This window comes from Barbus barbus (genome assembly GCF_936440315.1).
Source record: "Barbus barbus genome assembly, chromosome: 14".
NCBI classification, from domain to species: domain Eukaryota; kingdom Metazoa; phylum Chordata; class Actinopteri; order Cypriniformes; family Cyprinidae; genus Barbus; species Barbus barbus.
Genome location: NC_136742.1, coordinates 26973437 through 26988821, shown reverse-complemented (window position 1 = coordinate 26988821; position 15385 = coordinate 26973437). Strand labels below are relative to the sequence as shown.

Here is a 15385-nt window from a genome sequence, read left to right as displayed (position 1 = left end):
GGACTACGGACTGGGCATTGCGAATCATTTGATTCAGGACTCAGGAGCATGTATTGCGAATGTTTTTTTCTGATTTCTGTTTTTTATTTTATTTAATTAAACAATACAAAACATCAAAGTACAGTTATAAAAGCAAAACAAAGAAAAAGAAAGACAACACAAATACAAACCCCTTATAGGTTTTGTAACCATGTTTGTTTTTGTTTTTTTTCAATGCATGATGAATTAATCTAGTTAAATTTTCCTCTATCAAAATAATAATAATAATTATTATTATTATTATCATTATTTAAAATGTATTTGCTGACACGTAATGTATTTTTAATTAATCTCAAGTGATCATCTATTAATAAATATTATTTTTTATTATTATTAAAATGACATCCCGACACAAAATGCTTGATGAATTCATCTGGAAATGTCGAGTTCCTCAGCAGGATCTCAGAGGAAGTGTGTGGAAGCACCGTCATTCACAGAAGAAGCAGTGAGTGAATACGAGTCAGTTTCAGTTATCATGTTTATTTTGGTTCGCTGTGGAGCATAAGAGCACCATTTACCAGACTATGCAGCGGTGAGGAAATTAAAATATGAAATTATATTCTGTATGGTTATGATAGTGTTAATATATCACAAGAGCATGCTCAGACAATTGTTTTAGTAATAATTGTTAATATTACACACACCCTGACCGGTAACGTTAATTTCTAAAGAGGTGCTTCAGATTATTTGTGTATTAATAAATTAGTTTACAAAATAAATAAAATGAAAAAACGCTGTTAAACGCGATTATTTACTAAAATGTTTACATTTCTGTTTTTTTCTTAGGAATCGCTCATGTTACCCAATTGACTTGAAAGATAAAGCAAAACAATATTTTTTTTTCATAAGCCGATCTGGTATCATGAAACCCACAAAAACTGAAACATTTTTGTTAGTTGTGCCTGTAAATGTAACGTTAAGCAGTGCCCAAGTGCAGCGGGATCTGTTTTGAATCTCACCTATGTGTTCCAACGGTAGGCCCTACACCATCCTGCGGCTTTCCTACTGTGAGTGAACCGAAAACAGCGTCTTAGTTTGGCGTGAAGTCCGGCTTTGGACCGCTGGACGCCGGTGCGCCGGAGTAAGTGCAAGAGCGACATCTGGCGTAAAAAGTCATCATGACAGGTATGATCTTCAATGATTCTACAGTATTCAGGGTCCAATTCATGTTAAGTACATACATGTATCTGTATTTTTATCGAATAACGTGTAATGAATCGCTTCAAAAACACCACGGTAAACTAGTTACTACATTATTTATATTCAAAACTGTTTACAATAATGAATTGAAATTAAAGTGATTTTGGTATGAATACTGGTCCAGGTTTGGCTGGAGAAGGTTTGCAGTTATAAAATGTTGGCTTTATTTATGAGTTACATGAAAAACTTTTAAATAGCTGGCTGGCATGCCGAGTTGGTTATGCGATTGTGTTTAACTGATGGAAGCATTTATGGCCAGTTTCCCAGTTTAAATAGTCAATGCATGAACATCACAACTTAAAACTTTCGTGAAAAATTTTAGCTGATCTTTTAAAGTCAGCATGAAATGGAAATGCATCAATTTTCTAATCTAATGTTTCTTTATGGTCTTATTATGAGCAATTTATCCATACATATGGATGCCTTTTTTTTCTTTTTTGACCTTATACTTTTTTCAATTTCATTCGTATTTAATCATTTAGCATTATTTAGAATGAATTATTTATTAATCAATCTTCTGGTAAAAAGGCAGACTTTCTTTAAGTAGGGATGCACAATATATCAGGCACCATATTGGTCTCGGCCGATAAATGCACATTTTTTCTATTATCGGTATCAGCCCGATAAGAAAATTTGGCTGATATATTAAAGCCGATAAATAATGCATTATTTCCTTCAGAGACACTTCAGATGCGTGCTGTTTGCCATTATGGTTATGAAATGCTTGAAATGTCATTGGAATCACTTCAAAAAGGACAATACACTTAAGTGCAAGATGTGCAGGGCAAGTCTGTCATAAAGGCTACATTAAATTTTAATGTGAACATTACTGTAAATAAAGTTGTTGAATCTTTGTGCACTCGTGTTTTGTGCATGCATTCATTGAGCGGGTCCACACCGGAGCTACACCTTCATGACAGCTCTGTTTCTTATAGTCAGGCCGGATGCAAACATACAGGTGCATCTCAAAAAATTTAAATATTGTGAAAAAGTTTTTTTTTTTGTAACTTATTTCAAAAAGTATAACTTTCATTTATTCTAGATTCATTAAATGTAAAGCAAGACATTTCAAAAGTTTTGTTGTTTTAATTTTGATGATTAGAGCTTACAGCTCATGAAAGTCAAAAATCCAGTATCTCAAAATGTTAGACTATTTCCTAAGATCAGTCAAAAAAAGGATTTGCAAAACAGAAACGTTCAAATTCTTTAAAGTATGTTGATTTATGCACTCAATACTTGGTCGGTGCTCCTTTAGCACAAACTCCAGCATCAGTGAGGTGTGGCATGGAAGCGATCAGCCTGTGGCACTATTGAGCCTTCAGCTCGTCTGGAGCTTGCGGTCATCCCTGTTGCTTGTGCACCTTTTCCTACCCAATTTCTTCCTTCCAGTCAACTTTGCATTTAATATGCTTTGATACAGCACTCTGTAAACAGCCACACCTTTCAGTAATGACCCTCTGTGACTTACCCTCTTTGTGGAGGGCGTCAATGTTTGTCTTCTGGACCATTGCCAAGTCAGCAGTCTTCCCCATTGTTGTGGTTTCAAAGAACAAGAGATACCCGAAATGTATACTGTAGGGATGGTCATTTAATGAAACTCAAATGTAAATATTCTAATATTTTGAGATACTGGATTTTTGACTTTCATGAGCTGTAAGCTCTAATCGTTGAAATTAAAACAAAACAAAAAAAAGCTTTTGAAAGGTTTTACTTTACATGTAATGAATCTCTAGAATGTATGAAAGTTTCACTTTTTGAAATAATTTACAAAAAAAAAGAACTTTTTCATGATATTCAAATTTTTTGAGATACACCTGTAATTTTTCTTTCTGTGCAGATTTTGAGTGCTGTGCTATTAATTGTAGCTGAAAGCATTTGTAAATGACAGTTATTCCCATTCTGCAGGATTTGGTGGAGGTTTTTCTTTTTTTTTTTTCTTGCTGGATTCCTTTTGGGCCTACTTATAGTCCTGTTTGCAAGGACAGCCCTTGGATTTGGCTGGTTGGCATCTCTCTCTCTCTCTCTCTCTCTCTCTCATTAATAAACATCTCACTGACACAATGAGTTCCACTATTCCTCCTCCGTCATTGTCCCAGTTAACTCCAGAGAGAAAGAGAGTGTGGGAGTTTGTCGGGCCGAGGAGACGCTATCAGTGGCAAGGCACAGGAATCTGCCCAGAGCTGAAGGGATGCCATGAGCTGAACAGCCTGCAAAAGACCCTGTGATTAACTTTAAAATGAAAGACCTTCAAGCCTGAGAGACAGCAAGAACCAGGCCTTTACAGGAGACTTTTTGTTTGCTCGATTAAAAATCTATATTTTGAAGGATTTGATAATATTATTTCAGCAATTCCTGTAGTACTTAATGGGTTAAGGTTTTTCAGAGAATTTCTAATTGAGGTGAATGCTCAGCATTGGATCAATTTGCTAATTTGCTGTCTGCATTTTGTATTTTAGCACATTAGAGGATTATGTGAGTTGCAAGAGAGCAAGCTGCTTTTACATTGATTACTTTCATCCAAGGGTTTATTTAGATAACCAAAGCACGATATTTTGGTGATTTTAAGAGTTGTTTGTGAGTGTTTGGAGGTGGTATTCTTATGCCCATGGCTGTCCCTGAACCTGTTGCCTCCCGGAGGTTGGCACTGGACTGTCGTACCCTGCTGGATCACCGCCCGAGTCGTGGTAAGAGGTCCTGTCTCTGCCAGGATACTGATGTATTCTTCTCAATCAGATTCACTCAGTTGAATGGTATTGTGTTCATGATGCAACTGTAGAATAATGTCATTGCACAGTTTTTAAGTACAGATGCTTAGGTTAAGAATTTCCAACTTGATTGATTTAATCTTTTGAGGTAAATATTGTGTGGTTTTGGGTGAGAAGACAAGTGCAAAACTTAAGTGTCGTCTACCAATGCAAAACTGATGCCATGATGCAAGAAAGTTGTTCTGGGTCATTGCGAGAGGGATGCCAGTGTATTCCGGGTGGCTGCTAAGTGAATTTTTACTAGCCCTAAGTCAAAAGTACCTCATATTAAAGTCATTGCAAATGATGGCAGTACCGAGGTACCTGGATGCTGAAATCATGGCAGATATATTCATTGCGTCGTCATGGAAACCCCATCTGTGACAGACACTTGGCATCTGCGCTCTGGATGGTTTTAATTAAGCATGTTTAGTTGCCAAGCCAAATTCCTGTGTAAATGTCACTCGGCTGTTAGTGGATTAATATCTTTTCAGGGTTTGACCATTCTGACCGGTTAATGTCATATTTTTGATCAAAAGTCTGCTAAAAATATGTACATACACAATTGCTCCAGCTCCACAACAACTGGTGTCAACTGAGTATTTTCTCTTTTTTTGCTTGTTTGATATTTGCCAAAATGTCAGATTTGCTTTGACATTTTAAAAACATAGATTGTTATTTTTACCAGGGACTGAATCTTCAGTTTCATTTTTGACTTTTAGTGTTAATTATATACTACTATAGTATTTATGAATGTCTTATTTTATTATTTTTATAATTATTATTGATAATAATAATGATAATAATATGCCATATTTTAGTATTTTGAAGCTTTTGTTTTTATATTTCCAATTATCATTTAACTTTTCATTTAGATTTCAACAATTTTGTTGTTTTTTGTCCTTCTTTTTTGTTTGTTTATATACAGGTACATCTCAAATTAGAATATCATTCTTTTTTTTTTACTTATTTCAAAAAGTGAAACGTTCATATATATTTTACATTCATAACATGTAAAGTAAGACATTTCAAAAGTTTTTTTTGTTTTAATTTTGATGATTAGAGCTTACAGCTCATGAAAGTCAAAAATCCAGTATCTCAGTATATTAGAATATTTACATTTGAGTTTCATTAAATGACCATCCCCACAGTATAAATTCCGGGTATCTCTTGTGTAATGGGGAAGACTACTGACTTGGCAATGATCCAAAAGACGAACATTGACGCCCTCCACAAAGAGGGTAAGTCACAGAGGGTCATTACTGAAAGGTGTGGCTGTTTACAGAGTGCTGTATCAACGCATATTAAAAGCAAAGTTGACTGGAAGGAAGAAATTGGGTAGGAAAAGGTGCACAAGCAACAGGGATGACCGCAAGCTTGAGAATACTGTCAAGCAAAGCTGATTCAAACACTTGGGAGAGCTTCACAAGGAGTGAACTGAAGCTGGAGTCAGTGCATCAAGAGTCTCCACGCTCAGACGTCTTCAGGAAAAGGGCTACCAAGCCACTTCTGAACCAGAGACAACAGAAGCGTCTTACCTGGGCTGTGGAGAAAAAGAACTGGACTGTTGCTCAGTGGTCCAAAGTCCTCTTTTCAGATACATTTAAATTTTGCATTTAATTTGGAAATCAAGGTCTGGAGTCTGGAGGAACACTGGAGAGGCACAGAACCCAAGCTGCTTGAAGTCCAGTGTGAAGTTTCTGAAGTCAGTGATGATTTGGGGTGCCGTGACGTCTGCTGGTGTTGGTCCATTGTGTTTTATCAAGTCCAGAGTCAATGCAGCCGTCTACCAGGAGATTTTGGAGTACTTTATGCTTCCATCTGCTGACAAGCTTTATGGAGATGCTGATTTCATTTTCCAGCAGGACTTTAGCACCTACCCACAGTGCCACTTCCAAGTGGTTTGCTGACCATGATATTACTGTGCTTGATTGGCCAGCCAACATGCCTGACCTGAACCCCATATGGAATCTATGGGATATTTTCAAGAGAAAGATGAGAAACAGTCGATCCAACAATCCAGACGAGCTGAAGTCTCAATAGTGCCTCAGCAGAGCCACAGGCTGATCGCTTCCGTGCCATTCCTCACTGATGCTGGAGTTTGTGCTAAAGGAGCACCGACCAAGTATTGAGGGCATAAATCAACATACTTTAAAGAACTTTAACTTTTCTGTTTTGCAAATCCTTTTTTTGATTGATCTTAGGAAATATTCTAATATATTGAGATACTGGATTTTGACTTTCATGAGCTGTAAGCTCTAATCATCAAAATTAAAACAAAAAAACTTTAGAAATGTCTTACTTTACATGTAATGAATCTAATATATATGAAAGTTTGACTTTTTGAAATGTTACAAAAAAAAAAAAAAATTCACGATATTCCAATTTTTTGAGATGTACCTGTACATATTAAATGTACTGAACAAAACTGAAATAAAATAAATTTTATTTTAAATTTTAGATAAATAATTCATTTTTAATCATTTAAGTACTCAAACTTATTGTATTTCAATTACTTGACAGGGCACGTTTGTTTTTTTATCTATTATTTTATTTTCTTTATTTAAAAAAAAATGTTTTGACATAATCATAACGTATTGTCTGTCATTGTTTATTGTGGTATTGCCTATCTCTTGCAATCCAGTGCCACTTCCAGCAGGATTTTTAGCATGTGTGAAAGCCTACACAGCTGTGCTGTTTGTGTGTGGCATGTTTTCCACAGCGCACATATATATATGTGTGAGAGAGTGTAGGAGGAGAATGATGGATTGCAGGAGGAAAACCATGCTGTCTGAGAGAGAGACAAAGGCTATGTTTGGAGTAGCATACAAACATTCTGCTCTAAAGCCCTATTCTGGCGGTAATTATTTCTCATGGGGATACAATGTAATTTCAGCTTTTACAGGTAGTAGTTGGTGATTTAATTGCCAACTGATTGGCAAATGACAGTTTTTCTCTGATGTCCCTGAAAATTCCTGGCTGAATTAAGTACTGGCTTTAGACAAACTCCAGGGTCATGTAGGAATTTAATTCCTCTCTGAATCAATATTTCAGCGTTTCAGAGAAGGAACTGATGGAAAAACCTTTTCTGACCTATTTTTTGGCTATTTTTTGACCACACTTGCATTTTCGAAATGGCTTCAAAAGGTGTTTAAACAGAACCATTTCTCTTACATTTATATGGATCTCATAAACGCCAGTGGTTTTTGAATATTCAAACAATTTTTGGTTTCTATAAATTAATTATATAGAATTTTTTAATGTCGATACTAATAAGAAATGTTTCTTGAGACGGATTATTAGAAGGATTTATGAAGGATCATGTGACAATGAAGACTGGAGTAATGATGCTGAAAATTCAGCTTTGCATCACAGAGAGATGTTGAGAATCTAAGAAAGCAGGAGGAGCTTCTGCCGAGAGTGAATGAGCACATCCCAGTCGCTTTCTCTCTCTCTCTCTCTCTAGCCCCTCCCTCTTTGAGTGGTGATTGGCGAGCAGAAGGTGTACACTCGTGTGTGTGCAAAATGAGCGTTAGTCTTTTGAGACCTGCATGCGCAGGCTGGTGCAATAGCCAAGGTCATCCCAGCATCATAGCTTCCCATGACTGTCCACTAACATATGCGATCGCTCCCGTTGTGTATCGCATCACTTTCAGCCGTCAGAGCAGCAGACCGCATGTGTGTGAGCGTGTAGGCTCAGTGTCTCCAAAAATCTCTCTGCAGCTGCATCTAAGACGCTGCAGGGAAGGATTGAGAAGAGAGAGCAGCTTCACTGACATCAAGAGCAATGTATGGTAAGCGCTAAGCTTGTGTGTGTGTGGATTCTGCAGGGGTTTGTGCGTAATAAAGGGAAACCAGAATCTTCCCTGACTGCATTCCTTGAGCACTCAGGCATGACTTCTCTTTAGTACATTCAGTAACTCCTGATAAACCCAAGAGTTAATGCTGCCAAACAGACGCTGTCATGAGATTACTTTATGGTAGGTTTGTTTGATCGCAGGGTTTCTTATGTTAAGTTTTCTAAGTGTGTGTTTGTTTGATCTGCTGGTTTGTCTTGGAGGTTTTAGATGATAGGTCATTGACAGTACGGCACATTGTGTACGTTTGATGACCCTTCAGTGCGGTCACTGATTGTGGTGTTAACAGATCACATTACGACTGGATGTTTATCGATCAGGACACAATTCTCCTCGTGACGACAATAGCATGGCATGTCAGTTGATCATGTCACAATAACTAATTAACGCAATCAGATGGTCACTATTGCTTAAACTCTGATTTTCAACTCATTCTTTATCTTTTATAGCTCAGGAGACTTAATGGATTTTTTGTGTTGTAAATCTCATAATGTTTTGTTTTTCCCCTAAGGTCCCGCTAAGGCTTTTGCGCTAAACATAGTCATAGTTTAAACCAGGGTTCCTCAAATCTTTCCCTGAATGGCCAATCTGCTGCGGAGTTTAGCTCCAACCCTGATCAAACTCACCTACTTGTGATTTTCTAATGATCTTGAAGACTCTGATTTAGCATGCTTTGGTGTGTTTGATTAGGGTTAGAGCTAAACTCTGCATGAGTGGGCCAGACTTGAGGATCCCTGATTTAAACCATTTTCATTGATTTTTTTGACACGTACAATCATTCAAAGCAGCTTTTCAAAAAATGCATAGAAAGTTTCCAGTTTCACAAAAATAATCTCATCTGTGTGACATCAGAAAGTTTGGGAAGTACAGTTTCAGTAAATGGTTTGTTAAGATGGCTGGGATCTCTCCTGAAACTTTATATTATATTATATTTTCATGCAAATATCATATAAAAAATGCTAGATGGTAATGCTAAGATGCGCATAAATTCTAAGCCACAGTTTCTTGAGTTTCTTTATTGATTGCAGCAAATTCCATTTTTTTTTTACAGATATTTTGCACCCGTTTCCCATGAAATTACCATTTTGTTCTCCTTAATACATGGGATGGATTTTTATAACACTTACATATTATTCACTACATTGGCTCTGTTTGTACTCTGCACAATGACAGTCTAATCTCATCTAATGATCATTGTAGAAATGGAAAGAATTTTCATCATTACTCGTATATTGTTGTTGGATTTAGACATTTGAAATCAAGTGATTGTCTCTGATGGGCATCTGATGGTTTAAGGTAGAGGTGTGTGTATATACTGGACATGTCTACTGAGACGGCCCTCTCTCCTTGCATGTAAAAATAGAAGAATGTGGGCTCTAGCTACATGTTATATAACGTCACTGAAGGGCAGGGCAGCATCTCCTAATGCTGACCCATTGAGCTCTTCACATTGCTGTTTGTGTGTGTGTTTGTCCTTGTGTTTGTGCAGATGTACCTCCGCACTTGTAGTTAGATTTCACTACAAATAGTGAAATTGTAGAAACAACTGATTCTCGGTGTCTTCCAAACAATGGTGTAAGGTTAGGGCCAGTGGCAGATGATTCACATTATGCTCTGCTCTCAAAAAGGGAAATACACATAAATCGCCATACTTCAATATCTTGTCTGTCTGTCTGTGAGTGTATGTGTGATAGAAAAACTGTGTGTTTAATCCTCATGTACCCTCATATCTTGATAGTTGTTCTGTGTTGTTATGGCTAAAGTGAAAGCTACTTAACAACTTAGACTTGTAGTATTAATATTTTAGTGTCTTACTCATAGATTGTCCTAAAGATTTCACTTTTTGGATTAGTTTATTAGTCTAAACAACTGGCCTTGAAACAAGGGCAAACACTGTAACTTTATACATACATACATACAGGTACATCTCAAAAAATTGGAATATCGTGAAAAAGGTTATTACATAAGATATAAAAAAAGGATATTTTAAACAGAAATGTCAGGCTTCTGAAAAGTATGTTCCTTTCTATGCACTCAATACTTGGCTGGGCCTCCTTTTGCATGAATTACTGCATCAATGTGGCGTGTCATGGAGGAAATCAGCCTGTGGCACTGCTCAGGTGTAATGGAAGCCCAGGTTGCTTTGATAGCGGCCTTCAGGTCATCTGCATTGTTGGGTCTGGTGTCTCTCATCTTCCTCTTGGCAATACCTCATAGATTCTCTATGGGGTTCAGGTCAGGAGAGTTTGCTGGCCAATCAAGCACAGTAACACCATGGTCATTGAACCAGCTTTTGGTACCTTTGGCAGTGTGGGCAGGTGCCAAGTCCTGCTGGAAAATGAAATCAGCATCTCCATAAAGCTTGTCAGCAAAAGGAAGCATGAAGTGCTCTAAAATTTCCTGGAAAGATGGCTGCATTGACTGTGGACTTCAGAAAACACAGCGGACCAACACCAGCAGATGACATGGCAGCCCAAATCATCACTGACTGTGGAAACTTCACACTGGACTTCAAACAACATGGATTCGGTGCCTCTCCACTCTTCCTCCAGACTCTGGGACCTTGATTTCCAAATGAAATGCAAAATTTGCTTTCATCTGAAAAGAGGACTTTGGACCACTGAGCAACAGTCCAGTTCTTTTTCTCCACAGCCCAGGTAAGATGCTTCTGACGTTGTCTCTGGTTCAGAAGTGGCTTGGTAGCCCTTTTCCTGAAGACGTCTGAGGTTGGTGACTCTTGATGCACCGACTCCAGCTTCAGTTCACTCCTTGTGAAGCTCTCCCAAGTGTTTGAATCAGCTTTGCTTGACAGTATTCTCAAGCCTATGGTCATCCCTGTTGCTTGTGCACCTTTTCCTACCCAAATTCTTCCTTCCAGTCATTTGCATTTAATATGCTTTGATACAGCACTCTGTAAACAGCCACTGCTTTCAGTAATGACCCTCTGTGACTGACGCCCTCCACAAAGAGGGTAAATGTTTGTCTTCTGGATCATTGCCAAGTCAGCAGTCTTCCCCATTATTGTGGTTTCAAAGAACAAGAGATACCCGGAATTTATACTGTAGAGATGGTCATTTATTGAAACTCAAATGTAAATATTCTAATATTTTGAGATACAGATTTTTGACTTCCATGAGCTGTAAGCTCTAATCAACAAAATTAAAACAAAATAACTTTTGAAATTTTTTACTTTACATGTGATGAATTTAAAATATATGAAAGTTTCACTTTTTGAAATGTTACAAGAAAAAATGAACTTTTTCACGATATTCAATTTTTTTGAGATGTACCTGTCTGTGTGTTTTATTTATATATATATATATATATATATATATAAAACACACAGACAGGTACATCTCAAAAAAATTGAATATATATACACACACATACACACATTTTTATATATACAGTGCCCTCCAAAAGTATTGGAACAGTAAGGCCAATTCCTTTATTTTTGCTGTAGACTGTAAACATTTGGGTTTGACATCAAAAGATGAATATGAGATGAGAGATTAACATTTCATCTTTTATTTACAGGTATTTTCATCTGGATCTGATACACAACTTAGAAGATAGCACCTTTTGTTTGAACCCACCCATTTTTCATGTATATGGTTGGTTTTGTGTGATGAAAGTGAAAGTGAAAGTGACGTGACATACGGCCAAGTATGGTGACCCATACTCGGAATTCGTGCTCTGCATTTAACCCATCCAACATGCTCACACACAGCAGTGAACACACACACACCCGGAGCAGTGGTGTGATTTGTTGTTGTTAATTCTGCTTGTTATATCACCAATATAATGTTAGTTGGCTAAAAATAGATGAGGAAACTATTTAATCATTAACTACGTTAATCATGTATGCTTTGCATTGTATGCCATAGTTTTCCAGCAAAGTTGTTTTTATAAATTGAGTTGGCTTTATAATTTCCATAATAATAATTAATAATTAATAATTAATCAATAATTGTTTTGCAAAGAAAATGTATTTTAAAAAATTTGCGAACCAAACAGTAGTGTATTTTATTTAATGACTGGCCGGCAGAAAACATCCTCCCTGTCAAGCCTAGATTTTTTTTTTTTTTTTTATTAAATTTTATTTATTACTTTTTTTTTAATACAGCAAAAAACTCTGAACAGGTGCAATATAAACAGAAGTATAAACCATATGTATTGGTTCCATTTTATGTCAAGGAAGAGCCAGCTGTGTAGTTTTAGTCATATGTAGAGAGTGTGTCGGTTTGTTTGCTTAAGATGTTGAGCTGGTCATGTGGCGGATCACCATACGATCTAGCCTCAGCCTTGAATAGTCAAGCATGTGTGCCAATGTCTATCATGGCAAAGGTTAAAGTTTGTGTCCTTTATTGGCTTCATTGGTGTGACATAACACTGCATGTGCTTTATCAAACCAGCCTCAGACGATGAATAACAAAAGATGCAAAAATAAAGTTTTCTGCATTAAAGACCATCTCTCTGGTTCTTTATCTGCTAGATGGAGATTTAATGAGTCGGAGAGAGACACGAACGAAACACGGCTGTTTGTGAGGGGGTGGTAGCACTGGCTGTCAGTGTGGTGCCATCTCTGTTCATGTGGGTACAGAGTCACTGCGCAGTGAAGCAGCTCTCCTTCACTCACGTGGCAGCAGCATTATAATAAAACCTATAAACCCTAAAGGAGTAGTTAAGCCAACAATGGAAATTCTGTCATCATTTACTCACCTTCATGTCTTTCAAAACGCTTATGATTCACAAAAGTGATTTGCAGAAGAGGTGCTCTATTGCATAAAATGAAGGTGGCTGGGGACTTGGGGCTTTCAAGCTGCAGAAAAGAACTAAAAATCACCATAAAGGTATCAGTCCAGAAGTTCTCTGTAGCCTTAGATAGTTGTTTGTGGCAAGGGTGTAGGTTTGACATAACGGCAGACAACGGACATTTAATTGTTTGATCAGAATTATTGCTTGGGACAATTTAGTAGTCACTGGATATTTGCAATCTATCTCTGAAGTCCCGGTCTAAATCAAATGATTCACGAACCCACTCCAAAGTTCTGATCTAAATCAAATAATTCCCGAAATCCCAAACTGAATCAATGGATTTGTAATCTCCACTCCAAAGTTCCGATCTAAATCAAATGATTGGTGCTCAGCGCTCCGTAGTCTCGATCTGAATAATGATTTGTGACACGTGAAGTCCCAGTCAATCATTTGATTTAGATGACTTCGGAGCAAATTGTGAATCATTCAAATTACAAATTACGCTCCTAAATTCCGATCTGAATCAAAAGTAATCTAAACCATGGTAAACATGCCCCCGTCCCAACTATTTTGAGACCTATAGCAGGCATCAAATTTGAAATGAGCTCATTTTGTGCATAAAATTGTAAAATTTCTTAGTTTAAACATTTGTTATCTATGTTCCATTGTGAATAAAATATTGGCTCATGTGATTTTAGTTTTCATTTTATTAAAATTTTAAAAAGTCCCAACATTTCCGGAATTCAGGTTGTAAATGGAATATTTCACAATGTTAATGTTTTACTGTATTTTTGATTAAAAAATAAATGCTGCCTTGGTGAGCACAAGAGGCAGTACGATAATATGTATTACTTATAATTACACTATATTCCAAGTCTTCTAAATTCACGTGTTAGCTTTGTTTCAGAAAATATATAAAAATTTCAGTCATTGTTTGCAGTCATTTACTGTCACGTCTTTAAAATTGCATTCCCTTGTTTGCTTCAAGACTGACTTAATGATGCCCGGTGGCATTTGTTGTCCTGTATTTCATATCATTTGAATATGCTAAAGTAATAATATAGGAGAGCTATTTTCAGTGAATAATGAGTCCCTTTCATTCTACTTTTGTGTTTCATGGATGAAAGGAAGGCAAGGTTTGGAATGGCATGAGGATGTAACACATATGGGTTCAACATAAACAGGGACATTGAAGGCAATAGACGAGTTGAGGAGCAGGGTAAAGCTTCTCTTTGAAGTCAAAATTAAGCAGAGGCGCCTTGGCTCTTTTTCCTCAAACAACCATTGTAGCGGAACAGATCGGGAAAAACTATTCACAGATCGGAAGATTTCCCCCCTGCTGACGTCATTCAGAGATTAAGGTCTTTCTGTTCTCAACATGAGCCAGATCTCCATGAAATCTATTTTGTGACTTCAGAAAGGGATTTTATCTTACCATAGTTTTCAGTTTCAGTTTTCAGTACTGTGGACGAAAACACAAGTTATACTTGCCTCCAGAAGTTCATTGTTTCGCCATCCCGCTGTTTAGTGGGACACGTGTAACTCATCACTGCTGAGATGCGTGTGCCAATCGGATCACAGATGTCCCTCTGCATATTGGCAGACGATGTGTTATATGTTGCATGATTTTCCTCAAGGTTGTCTGTGTTTGACAGATGCAGCTTGTACCATTTCTGACCTGCATGAAGGACTGTCCACAAGCCCACACATTGCCTTGTGAACGTTCCTCTAATTTCCATTAACGGCTTGATGTCCTTTTGTTTTCCCCTCTTGTTGTCACACTAAACTAATCATAGCCTCTCTTTCTGAAAAAGTGAATATTTTGAGCTAAAAATGTTTCAAATATTGTATTTGTCAATAACATTACAGATTAGAAAAGGCTCGTCTCCCATTTCAAGAAATGTTATACGTTTATAAGATGATAGGCTCGTGAGGAATATGACACTTTGTCAATGTCTTGAGATCGCTGGTGTTGATGACAACCCAGAACACTTTTTATGATGCCATTTGTGGGCGGAAATCCGCTGTCTTCCTAAAATCAATGCCACTTTGCTTACAGAAATGAATCCTCTTGATTTTTCTCTCTTTGCAGGGGTGTGTGGTTGTTGTGGAGCGCTGAGGCCGCGCTACAAGAGACTGGTGGACAACATCTTCCCTGAAGACCCAGAGGTGATAGCATTCCCTCTCTCTCAAGTCCATCCATCACAGAGAGTCTATTTACCAGTCAAACAGACCTTGTTTGCCTCTCAAACCACTTATTTGCAATTGCATTCAGGTTCTTAACAGATGCTTGCTTTTCAAGACCACTTAAAAGAGAGTGCATTAGTGTGTAAGAGGCAATTACCTAAGCAGGTGTCTGAAGATGCAAGCGACACACACTTTCAGATTTCAACACCATTTCAAGTTATTTTCTCAAAAACTATCCACCTGAAAGCTGAGATATCTGAAATACCTTCTTAAGTTCATATTTGTGAGCCTGATATGCTGCAGTAGTTCAGTAAATTAGTGTTACAGGGGTTAAACATTACTATAATGATTCTCCAGCTGCAGAGGAACTCCTACGGATAACTTTCTTCTTCAGCACAAAAACTCATTGTCCATAGAAATAGATGGACTGAGTAGTTTCCATAAATCTGTATGCTATTATTTAACTGTTGACTAATTATCCAAGACTTACCTACTCAGTGAGGCACTAGCAAGTTTATTTACAATGATTTTAGCTTCAGTATTTCATATTTTTAGCAGTTATGCAAATTAATAAACGTGGGGAGCAAATGAATAGAGTTT

The 15385-nt window shown here is 37.2% G+C and overlaps 1 protein-coding gene across 3 annotated transcripts in view; it reads left to right on the top strand.

Moving 5' to 3' along the window:
* Nucleotides 1–404: 404 nt before the first annotated feature.
* The window catches only part of LOC306880454 (protein EFR3 homolog B-like), a 36700-nt gene continuing 21719 nt past the window's right edge, over nt 405–15385 (top strand). The window contains exons 1-3 of one of the 3 annotated variants that reach the window (XM_079433967.1): nt 405–484; nt 1018–1164; nt 14691–14767. In XM_079433967.1, the coding sequence (XP_079290093.1) occupies nt 1158–1164; nt 14691–14767 (84 nt within the window). In that variant the 5' untranslated portion in view covers nt 405–484; nt 1018–1157. Of the gene's footprint in view, nt 572–825; nt 1165–14690; nt 14768–15385 lie in introns of all 3 variants that reach the window. The other 2 variants (XM_079433965.1, XM_079433966.1) reach the window with 2 other exon arrangements.